At 35.7% G+C, this 12,096-nt stretch overlaps 1 protein-coding gene across 2 annotated transcripts; it reads right to left on the bottom strand.

The window, feature by feature from the left end:
• Positions 1–6,290: 6,290 nt before the first annotated feature.
• On the bottom strand, positions 6,291–10,169 carry LOC108701004 (monocarboxylate transporter 4). Of its 2 annotated transcripts, XM_018235116.2 has the most exons (5): positions 9,935–10,167; positions 8,890–9,131; positions 8,578–8,721; positions 7,171–7,956; positions 6,291–6,838 (listed from the first exon to the last, which is right to left on the bottom strand). In XM_018235116.2, the coding sequence occupies exons 2-5, from the start codon at positions 9,110–9,112 to the stop codon at positions 6,483–6,485; spliced, it is 1,509 nt and encodes a 502-aa protein (XP_018090605.1). In that variant the 5' UTR covers positions 9,113–9,131; positions 9,935–10,167; the 3' UTR covers positions 6,291–6,482. The 2 variants fall into 2 exon arrangements, with proteins under 2 accessions (XP_018090605.1, XP_041432727.1); XM_041576793.1 differs by lacking the exon at positions 8,578–8,721 and having other exon boundaries at positions 9,935–10,169.
• Between the last annotated feature and the right edge of the window lie 1,927 nt (positions 10,170–12,096).

Below are 12,096 nucleotides of genomic sequence, written 5' to 3'. Positions count from 1 at the left end.
TATCAATTTAAAAGCAAGTTAAAGCTATTGAGGTTTTTTGGACGCCAATCGGAATGTTCTTTAACAAATTTTTTTGTGCCTTGGGCATAGGATGTAGGGACTATTTAAGCAAGAAAGGTCCATGAAATTCCTAGCAAAGGGTTTTATAATATGTAAAGGACTCTTTACACTGGCCCAAATGATTATGTTTCATTAAAGTATTGTTTGTCCTTTATTAAAATCAAATTTAAAAAGACTGGGATAAATTGACAGTTAACACTGTTATTCCAAGATTTGGAAGTAAAAAAAATCTGAAAATGGTGCTTGAGATGTTTGTTAATTTGGTGTTAGAAGACTTTCTGGTTAAAATAAACATTTTTCACTAAAGCAATTTTGAACTAACTCCACATGTAAATCCCCCAAGAAGTGCTACTCATGGATACAAATGGCAGAAATTAAAACACTGAGAGCTGTTATACTTTTAGAAATAGAGACTGGAGCACAGAGGTTGACTTACTGCCTCAGGTCAGTTGCACTTGGATCTCTGTCTCATTTGCAAGATAATACAATGATAGCAGAGTGAAAGTGTGTTCAAAAACATGGGTGTAGAATGAGAAACAGAAATCAAAAACACACATTTACAATTGAAGTTAAGTAGAAACTGAACATCCAGCAACTTTCCAAGAACAGTATCTTATTCCTGCTATTTTACATGCACTCAAGAACCAGCCTGGCACATTTCCACTTTATTATCAGGACTGACCATACTGTAGCCCGAGGTCTGGGGACATATTTGTGAATACAGTTCCAGCCATACACTTTCTGTAATCTTATTTTTTCAGCAATGTATGAAGCTTGCTAAGTGGTAGCAGAAGTCCCAAAAAAAGAAACTGGACCAAATATCAACATGTGCATATGAAAAATGTTCAAATATGAGAAGCTGGTCCTCTGCAAAATCTTGCACTTCCATGCTGAAATCCACCATCCTTGCCTGCACCTGTGTAAAGCCAATGTTTCTGGGTGCAGGCAGAGTAGCAGCAGAGGGGGCAGAGAAGGAGCGTATTCTCGGCCTACAGAGGAATGCAGGCTGAGAATCTGACGCTCCACATCCATGTAGCAAAAGCCAAAGTCTGTTCCTTTCTTTTTGAGATTCCCATAAATGAAAGCATTTTCAAAACATATTCCCAGCAGTTCTATAGCACTTTAGGTACACCCTTGTATCAAATACTGTTTGCCAAGACTTCAGAATGCATCTAACTATTTTGTCATTCCTTCAAAATACTTATTATCTATTATTCATTAGACACTTACAGATATCAAATTTACCTTTTTTACAAGCCATTATCTACCTAGATAATTTCCAGTTCCTTATTAAATCAAGATAACAAATCTTAGGCCATTTTTTTTTTATTTGCCACAAAAGTAGGTAACAAGGGACAAGTGGGACTCCTTTCTCAAGACTGTGCAAATGTGCACTTAGTCAGCACACAAGTCAGTAATTAGCATTTTAAGCAACTGCAGGTAGAACAATAAAAACATTATTTACTAAAAATGTTATACTTGTGATACATGCACTGTACTATATCCCTCAATCGTTCTTGAAATGGGGACCCTTTGTGTCAAAAAATATAATATTACATATAGTTAAATCGGGTTGAATAAAGACAAAGTCCATCAAGTTCAACCCCTCCAAATGAAGACCCAGCATCCATACACACACCCCTCCATACTTTCACATAAATTATATATACCCATACCTATACTAACTATAGCGTTTAGTATCACGTTTAGCCTATGATATTATGTCTGTCCAAAAACATCATCCAAGCCATTCTTAAAGGCATTAACTGAATCAGCCATCACAACATCACCCGGCAGTGCATTCCACAACCTCAATGTCCTGACGTCGAAGAACAAACTACATTGCTTCAAATAAAATTTATTTTCTTCTAGTCTGGGGGACCAGACAGGGATTTCCCCATTACTATTCATATTAGCAGTTTCTCCCTTAGCTGCAATGATGATAAGGCAATACCCAAATATAACCAGGGTATCCATATTGTCACAAACCCAATAACTAATATTATATGCTGATGATATGTTATTGGTCCTGATCAAACCATTATTTTGTCTGCTACACTTGTTAAATATGCGTAATGGTTTTGGAACACTCTTTGGGCTGAAGGTGAATCCAGCAAAATCCAAACTTACTTTTTGGAATATCATAAGCACACCAAAAACAAATTCATCTTAATTTTGACTTTCAGTGGAAAGTGAAATATAGACATAACCTAGGATGAAAATACATCATTAAAAGGCTTATATCAAGCAAATCATCCTCAGCTTTGGACAGCGCCGGGCCAGCCCGGTTGGTTGTAATGCTTAAGAGTGCCTACTCTGCCTATCCCTAATTCCGGCTGTAATTTTTGAAAGAAATTAACAAATTATTATTGTCATGGTCTAATTACAGATTTCGTGGTTTGGTAAAATTAATATGGTAAAAATGGTTTTGTTTCCCAAAATGTTATATGTTTTTTGATTGCTCCCAATGGAAGTTACACCGCAAGCATTGACTGCTATGCAGAGAAAAATAAAATTGATATGGGGTTGTCATAGAAAACACTTTTTGCCTCTGGTCAACTGCAGATTGTAAATATGGACAAGTTAACATGGCTTACAATTAACCATCACAGCTCAAACATAACATAGGTTACATAGAAAAGCATATGAAATCAATATTGCCAAAACGACACTTGGGCGTTGTTCTTGAAGCAGATTCCGAAGTTATAGATTATGTATGGGTAGATGAGGAGGTTTGTTTGGTTTTGATGTTTTGGGCTCTTTTTCTAAACCTGCAGCTATTATTGTTTCCCTCCACTGAGCAGGGGAAATTTGTTTTTGGAGTGTATTCTTCCATTTAGTCATATATGCTAATTTCTGGGTTTCCTTTATCTTCTCTGAAGCTGTATTTTATAACAATCTGAGAGACTACCTTTGCCACTCCATGCATTTCCACAAAGATATCCCATCAATGTGGAGCTGCGAAGTGTCTTATAAGTGGCAATTTGGAGAAAATGTGATCTTTGTTATTAAATATGTCTTTGGGCTTGTGGTATATGATTTTTCTCCATAAAGTCCTCATAACATCTTAGAGAAATTGCAAAATACAAATCCATTTCTGAAGGGAGATGTGCGATTTGAATTGTCTGAGTGCTATCAACAGTAATAGTGGTGAAGGAAAATATCCAAACTTGTGCATTGCTGATGTTGAATCCCATATTTTTCATGACAGTTTTGCATTAGCGAATAGGTTTTCCACCACTGGTCTATTTTGTTTACTTAAGCAAAAGAATTTTGAGAGATTTTTGTCTTCTACCATGTTTGCTTCCACATCTACCCATACTTTATATCCCAGCAAGGCATACATTCTTACAACTCTTTCTAGTATTGAAGCAATATAGTAACATTTTATATTGGGAATCCCCATGGGATATTGCATAATGTCAAAGCCCATTCTTGGGGGCTTATGCTGCCATATGAACTTGTTGATGCTTCTCTGTATAGTAACAAACATAATATTTTGGGGACCAGATTCAACTTTAGTATACAATCACTTTAGTATAGTGATTGTATATCTTTTAAGAATTTATCACCTAGTTGGAATTTTGTTAATGTGGCCTTCAACCCTCTTGAACACCTTATCTACATCTAGGTAGAGCAGAAGAGCAGGCATTCTAGATTTCTTTCATATTCATAAAATGCTGTAGAATCTCCTACTACCGTCTGATCCTTGTCTATTTAGAATAAAGCCCACCTGATCATTTTTATTCAGGGAAGGCAATATCAAATTCAGCCTTCTGGTTAGCAGGTTTTTTTTTCAGATCAGTTTTTAAGGTCTGCGTTGAGACGTGTTATGGGTCTATTATTTTGGGATCAGTCTTGACTTTTCCGCAGTTTACGTATAGTTACAATATGGGATTGAAGGTATTCTGGGCTGATTTGGCCAGTATCCATGATACTTTAGAATAACTTTAATAGATGATGGGATAGGATGTTAATGAAAGTTTTATAGTATAGATTGGTAAATCCACCTGGACCTGATGCTTTTTCTGGTTTCAGCTCTTTAATAATTGATTTGATTTCCTCAATTGTAATTATTGTAATTGGGTTTGTTAAACTGTTCTAACTGGGTGTTGGGAGACCAGTTTTGTTTAGGTATGTGTTGACGCTAGCAGTAGGTTTTGGTAGGCTTGGGCTGGATCCTAAATGGTATAAGATTTTATAGTAATGTGCAAATTCATTTGCAATTTGTTTAGGTTCTTTAATTGTTAACTGTGCTTTTGTTAAATAATGAATTTGGGCTTGAGTCTGTTTCTGTCTAGTAGGTTTGCCAGCATTCTGTTTGCCTTGTTACCTTTAATGTAAAAAAGATGTTTCAAGGTTGTGGTCTATAGGTAGTTTTGGCTGCTATTATTCATTTAACTTTGTATGTGTTTCAGTTATTTCTTTGACTCAATTTTTGTTGTAGTTCTGGATTAGTTTTTTTTATAGTTCTGGTAGTTGGGTTTCAAGTTGCATTGGAATTCTTCTCTTTTTTAATTGTTTGGTCTTGATATTAGTTCTCCCTGAAGAACTGCTTTGTGTGCCAACCATTTACTTGCAAGTTAGACTCTGCTGGAATGTTGTTCCTAAAGTATCATTTTAGGGTGTTATTTCGAGTAGTGTTTTCCACAAAAATTTGAGTTTTTCAATTCGAGATTGATTATACCTCGACCCTGGAAATAACTCAAGTCCCAAAATACACCAAAAACCTGCCAAGGTCATGTAGGAGTCAATGGCAGAAGTCCCTTGAACCATTTGAAGATGTCAATAGCCTCCATGATGTTCTATATTTTTGGAGGGTTTTGCCCAAAAATGGAATAATTTGAGTTTTATCCCACCAAAAACTAGATTAATTAGTCATCAGTGCATTTTCTCCAAAATTTTATCATGAGATGGACGTTCTATGCCTATTGGGGTGTAGTCCGACCACGTTCGTAAACCTATCCATGCCTTACTGATATGTGAGGTAGTTTGGGGGTCATTAAGGAAAAGATTGATTCTGGTATGTGTGGAACCTAGGGGAAAAGTATCTTTTGCTGTTCATCTATTAATGCATTATTGTGGATGATGTTCCTAAAAGTATTTGCTTGGCTCAATTTTATCCTTTTGGTTAAATCTTTTATGCCCCTAATTACATCCAAATGGAGATGTAGTGTAATATTAAAGTCACCAGCAGCTATACATTTCCCTTTTTGTGGTGTAGGAACTTGGACAGAGTGTGTGTGAGAAATTAGATCTGATTCTCACCAGGGTCTAAGAAATGTCATAAAGCAAAGGCAGATATATTTATCTGCCTTTGCTTTATAGGCATCTCTTAGGCCTTGGTTTCATTTATGCGGGGTGTTTAACCCCCTCGCATTTAGAGACTATAAAGCAGACCATTTCATAAAGTTAGACCGAAGCCCATTTTGAGCTATTTCTTGTGTACTTTGACTAGCAAATATCAAATTTAATAATGTACTGTCTCTTTAAAAATTCGACTTCCACTATTCGTCATCTAAAACCTGCCAAATTGCTGTTTTAGCCTATGTGGGACCTCCTAGAATCTATTTGGAGGCAATTCGTGGACTTTGAAAAATCAAAGTTTTTGGGGAAAAACTTTGAATCGAATTCGATTGAATGTGCTCTTCCTTCGATTTGGACGATTCAAATTCAGCCAAATATGGACCCAATCGATCAAAAACGGACCAAAAACAAAGATTCTACTTAATTTTGGTTGGTCTTTTTGAATTTCAACCCTTATTAAATATGCCCCTAAATGTAAAACCATTATTTTATTCACAACAATAAAATGGCAAAAACATGTTCTGCTTACAAGCATATTGTTACCTGTTTTTTATTTTTTGGAAAATTTATATTTTCAGATTTCAAATAAGACCAAATGCACTAATTTGTAATTTTTTGTTTTTAATAAAGGAAAGTCAAATGTGTCAAACATAAAAAATACACAAAACACTATTTAGGGGCAGATTTATCAAAGGTCAAAGTGAATTTTCAAAGTAAAAAACTTCGAATTTCGAAGTAATTTCTAGTCTTTTTGAATTCAAAGTTCAAAGTTTTTTTAACTTCGAAATTCGACCTTTGATAAATATGCCCCTTAATGTTCAGTTTTATTACTGAGCACATAAAATTGAATATATATATAAAAGTAATAGCCCAATCTGAAACCCCTTTAGAACACTGCAGTATGAAGACAAATCTATATAGCATATTTTGCAATCATTTTTATTCATTTACTCTGTAAGTACTCATGTACGCTGTTATGTGCAGTGGTATTTCTACGTATTTCAAATGAGATACAAAAAATTTCAGAATTATACACATTATGACAAATATATTTGAACACATTATTGCAGTCTTTTTTTATTTCATCCATAGTGATCTACACAATTCCTGTAGGATCATGCTTTTGGATTTTCCTCTAGTTTGCCTTCTGAGGTATTAACTACCATATTTCTCTCACTTTTTTCCTTATTCTCAGGCTCTTTTGTTTTCATGGTCTCATTCTCATTTGTTTCTTTTACACCAGTGGTGACCATCTCCATTTGTACAGTATATACAGACATAGCTTTCATATCATCTTCTGCCTTTTTAAACTCCCCATTCTCTGCACTTCCTTCTTTACAGTCCGGCTCCTTTCCTCTTTTCCTCAGGAATAAGATATTTCCCAATGTGAAAACCAAGGATGAGAGCGCAACTTCACCACCAGCAACAAGGAACACAAACATGTACTTTCCTGTTCCATCCAAGATTCGCCCTGCAATTCAAAAATATATTTGGTAATCATTTGGAATTTTCTACTGTCAATATAACAATTTAGTATTTGTTTTCATAGATTACTATACAAGATCTATGATAAATGTCTGATAAACATGTTCTCAAGCTTAAATAATATCTAAACTATATGAATATAAATTAATATAGTTATTTAAATAGTAATGTAATACTGATAAAACTGTGAACGATTAAGTAAAAAAGCACATACCAAATGATATACTGAAAGTTTGAATTATTTTTATGGGACCAATTGCTATTTATTTTAAAGAAAAATAATTTTGGTTTAATCTTTGACAAATAAGAAAGAATTACCTGCTGATGGTGGACCAACGAGAACTGCACAGGCCTCTGCCAGAAGGACCAGTCCAAGAGCACTGGAGAATTTTTTTGTGCCAACCAATGTCATCAGGACTTCAAATTGCAGAGCACCAATCATTCCATAGGAAATCCCAAAGAAGATGCAGAAAGTAACCAGACCTCCAAAGGAATTTGACATAGAGCCCATCAGATCAATGAAGCCATTACATAACATTGCAAAGCCAAAAATGTAGGGTGCGTAAGGTCGGATGCGTGGAAAACCAGTGACAACGCCAAAGGTGGGTCTTGCAAAGATATCAATACACCCAAGGATTGTGAGGAGATAAGATGCCGTTGTATCTGGGACACCAATGTCTTTGCCATAATTGACCACAAATACAGGTGGTACAAAAAGTCCTAGAGCCATGATGGTGGCAGCTAAGGTGTAGATAACAAATCCTTTATCTTTGCACACAGTGATGTCAATTATCTTTTTCTTGGGGGGTTTCTCAATGTTCTTTTTAAGATCTTCCTCTGCTTGTTCCACTTTTGCCTTTTTGGGAGCTACCAGTGGCCTCATCAGAGCCCCACATACAGTGCAGTTAAAGATTAATCCAGCCATAATAAGAAAACCTCCACGCCAACCATATGTATCCAGGAGTGTTTGCCCAAGAGGCGATAAGACCGATAGGAACACTGGACTTCCGGCTGCAGCCAATCCATTAGCCAGTGGGCGCCTCTTGTCAAAGTATCGATTTAACATCATCAGGGAAGGCTGAAAAGTCAATGACAGGCCCAAACCTACAATAGAAAAATAAAAGATACACATAAACATAAAACATACACTGTGGTATGAGCCAGGCAAATTTAAATGGAAAAAAAAATTAAGAATTAAGAAGAATATACATTAGAGGATCAATGTTTAGGACCAACGGCATCAATTAAATCTATAACAGTCAATTCTCTGCAAAATAAAACGGTGTAACAAATTTATCAATGTGTGTCTTCTAGTGGTCCCTTCTTGTTTTCCCAACTCTACTTTCTCCTTTGTCTTTGTTATGTAACTATGGCTGTATTAAAAAGCAGGACTATAGTACCTTCCTTGTTTATTGTTTTTCTTTGATAGAATATAGCAGATTAATAAGGTTTTAAATAAAAAGAAAACAAATCAGAATAAAAACACTACATGCAATCATTTCTTAAATATTGTGTGAACTAGAAACTGATACATTCTTCTTGGAACAAAAAGCAGTAAAGGCATTAGTTCATGTAATGTCAAGGCCATCACTGTAAGAACATTTAGAAAAAAGGCACAACTGTGTCAATCTTTTTACCTCAGTGCTGCTATATTAAACCTTCCCCTGTATGTTTTTCTTTGTATAGTTTTACCGGCTAATGGTTGTGCAATGATATGGAATTTACCTGTGACAATGCCAGCACAGATGTAGATTGTGATAATGCTATTGCAGAATGAAGCTGCCACCATCCCAGTACAGGCAAAGAGACCTCCAACCACCATTACAGGACGACAGCCAAACCAATTCACACAGATGCCAACCAAAGGACCTGTATAAGAAAAATATGGATAATGGGTTTTTTTCCACCAATTTTAGCTCATTTTCAGTTTAAAAGGTGTTTTGTATAAAATAACCAGTTTATATACTACTCTAGCCTTTTAGTTTTTAGTATTGCTTTTAGTTTTTTTTATCAATAAAAATAAATAATCCAACTCACCTGTCCCATAGAGCATAGCAAGTATTATTGAAGAAATCCATGCCGTGTCACTGTATCCTATCTCAAACTCTGCAATCAGTTCATGGTAGAAGACACTCAATGCTTTTGGAAATCCATAGGAGAATCCAGTGATCACGAAACAGCCAAAGAGGATGACCCAGCTCCATCCGCCATCAGGAGCCTTCACGTCAGATGGTCCATCATCGACAACTGCCCCTCCCATAGTAACACGGTTTCACTACCTGTAATGAGCAAAATTTAATAAATATTTTTTTAAATATAGAGAATACGGCTAAATATCCAGAAGGGTTTTTTTACAGTGAGAGCTGTGAAGATGTGGATTTCTCTGCCTGAATGTGACGGCTGATACATTAGATAGCTTTAAGAATGGGTTGAACAGCTTTTTAACAAGTAAGGCAATACAGGCATTATGGAATATAGCTCAGGGACTGGTCCAATTTCCATCATGGAGTCAGGATGGAATTTGTTCCCCCTCTGAGACAAATTGGAGAGGCTTCAAGCTGCGTTTTTGTTTTTTGTTTTCTTGCCTTCCTCTGGATCAACTAGCAGTTAGGCAGGTTATATATAGACTTAAAAGATTGAACTTGATGGACGTGTGTCTTTTTTCAACTTAACTTACTATTTTAATATGTAATACAGTCAATGTTGCTACACATAATATAAAAACAAAAAATAATTAGCCCATTTGTGTGTCTGACATACATACATACAAAGACATAAAAACCCTCAGAGAAGAATAATTAGTTCAGAGAAGAAAATACTGACCATTGTTTTGTTTTTTTTAATCTTAGGATAATATTCTGTAATATTCAGTCAGAATATTTAGAAATCATCCCCTTTTGAGGCAAAATAGCTTGAAAATAGTGTTAGTCTGCATATATATAATATAATTGTGCATTTAGAAAGGATATGTTTTTGAATCTTAAATTGACATATATATATACAGATAGAAATATACATTGTGTGTGTGAGAGAGAGAGAGAGAGAGAGACAGAGAGACAGAGACAGAGAGAGAGAGACTTACTAGTCGTTATTGCGGACAATATCTCAGGCACTTTGATTGTAGAATGTATAGCTTCCAGAGCAGCTTTCGAATCCAGTTTCTTAGCCTCCTTTAGTAATCTGCCTTGTTTAGAGCGAGCCTCTAGACTCATCTGATAAAAGGCCTCAAAGTCTATATGTCTTCTGTTTATGTTCTGTTTCCAGTATATTCTTCAAAAAGAATCAAGGATGCAGCACTTTTCAACATAAAATCTCTCAGTAACCAAGCCTTCTTTTAAGGAAAACTTAGGACCGCCTCTAAATGAATCTTTTTCTTGATTGGTTTGTAATTGTTGACATCAGCCCCTGCCAACCCATTTCCATAACTCTTTGTTTTCAGGTGTCAGGTTGCTTTATTTTTTAGCCAGCCAGTAGTAGTAAAATGTATTATGTGGAAAGGTATTTATATTAACAATAAAAGTTGAAACAAGCTAAATATTTTATCATTGACACACACTAAGGGATTGATTTCTCAAGTCAATAAAAACGCAGATCCAAAAAAGATATTTTTAACCTTATGTGCATGCGATTTGTTTTTTAAAAAAAATGTGCATAGTCTGTCGCATTTATTTATTATATAAGTTTGCATTAGAGAAAAAAGTTGCACATGTTTTTTTCCATTTCCAACCTGTTTCTTCAAAAACTCATATTTTGATAAATTTGCCTTTTATATATATTTTAAACCTGGTAAAAAGTATGGTAAATTAGCCAAGCAAAACTTGGTGAATTCATGGGACATGTAACCAATCCTGAAATGTATTTCAGAATACCCCAAAAAATGATTTGTATTTAAACTTTTTGTTCATCGTTATAGCTATGCAATCTTATGTGATACCTGCAGCTTTAAGTGTCAATTCAACCTAACATCCCAGTTAAATGCAATTTGCAGCTGAACAACTTCTGATGGATTAACACACTTATCATGCATAATTCATTTTAACACTTTACTGGCTGTCAGAAAAGTGTTAGAATCTCTGGAAAAATATCCTAATATCCCCCTTCCCTGTTTTCCGCAGTTTTATATTAATACATATGGTCCTTATTGTGCTATGATGCCACATATTGGACAATTAATATATAACTGACATTTCCTATTTCAATTTCTGCATGGTAGCTGATAAAAGGTTTGCTTAATTGCTGATATTAGAGGAGTGTGGATTAAATATCCTAAAATTTAAATGAATATGTTTGTGCAGTGTATTGAACTGTTTTTAAGAAAAAGGAGTTGGTTATATTTAAGTTAGATTTTTATATAACTTCATTTTTATTTATTATGTATTTTCTTTTTTTATCATTATTATAATTATATAACATACTGTAAGCTTTATGGGACCGTGTTCTACATACTTATGTCTCTAATACTTAGTACTTAATCCATAATGTAAAGTTACAGAAAGCTGACTTAAAGCCCCCATACACGGGCCCATAAAAGCTGCATATCGGCAGCATATTGGCCTGTGTGTAAGGCCATCCAATGGGTGCTCCCAATCGATATCTGTCTGAAAGTCAGGCAAATGTCGATCGGGCAGTGTAAAAAAATTCCGTCAGATCATGCCCGCATCTGTTCTTTGATGCAGTCCCGCAATCAGACCACCCGCATTGCCTTCATTTTGATCCTATGCCCATAGCAAGCTCAATTTGGTCTGGCATTGCCAGAACTGAAACTAGGGGCAGGCAGAAAGGCATGTACCTAAGGTGAAACAGTCGGGAGGGAGTTGCTGCTTGCCTATGCCTCAATGTGGGCATATCGGGTGGAGATATGCCCGTTTGGCGACATCGCCAAATGAGCGGATCTCCCTGTGTATGGTCACCTTTAGGCATAGGCAGGCATCACCCTCCCTCCCGACTGTTGCCCCTGAGGGCCATACCTTTCTGCCTGCCCCTAGATCCAGTCCTGCCAATGCCAGAATAAATTGAGCTTGCTGTGGGCATAGGATGTAGGGATGTAAGCAAGAAAGGTCCATGAAAATTCTAGCAAAGGGTTTTGTAATATGTAAAGGACTCTTTACACTGGCCCAAATGATTATGTTTCATTTCAGTTTTGTTGGTCCTTTATTCAAATCAAATAAAAAAAGATAGGGTTAAATTGACGGTTAACATTGTTATTCCAAATTTTGCAAGTAAAAAAAACCCATGTCATAAGGT

Source organism: Xenopus laevis, chromosome 9_10L (genome assembly GCF_017654675.1).
Source record: "Xenopus laevis strain J_2021 chromosome 9_10L, Xenopus_laevis_v10.1, whole genome shotgun sequence".
Classification (NCBI taxonomy): Eukaryota; Metazoa; Chordata; class Amphibia; order Anura; family Pipidae; genus Xenopus; species Xenopus laevis.
Note: the sequence above shows the minus strand (reverse complement) of the source record. Positions and strands in the feature narration are given on the sequence as shown.

Coding starts and splice junctions, on each gene's coding strand:
- LOC108701004 (XM_018235116.2), bottom strand. CDS start 9,112: ATGGGAGGGGCAGTTGTCGATGATGGACCATCTGACGTGAAGGCTCCT. Junction 8,722..8,889: donor TGCTATGCTCTATGGGACAG/GTGAGTTGGATT, acceptor TTTCTTATACAG/GTCCTTTGGTTGGCATCTGT. Junction 7,957..8,577: donor CTGTGCTGGCATTGTCACAG/GTAAATTCCATA, acceptor TTTCTATTGTAG/GTTTGGGCCTGTCATTGACT.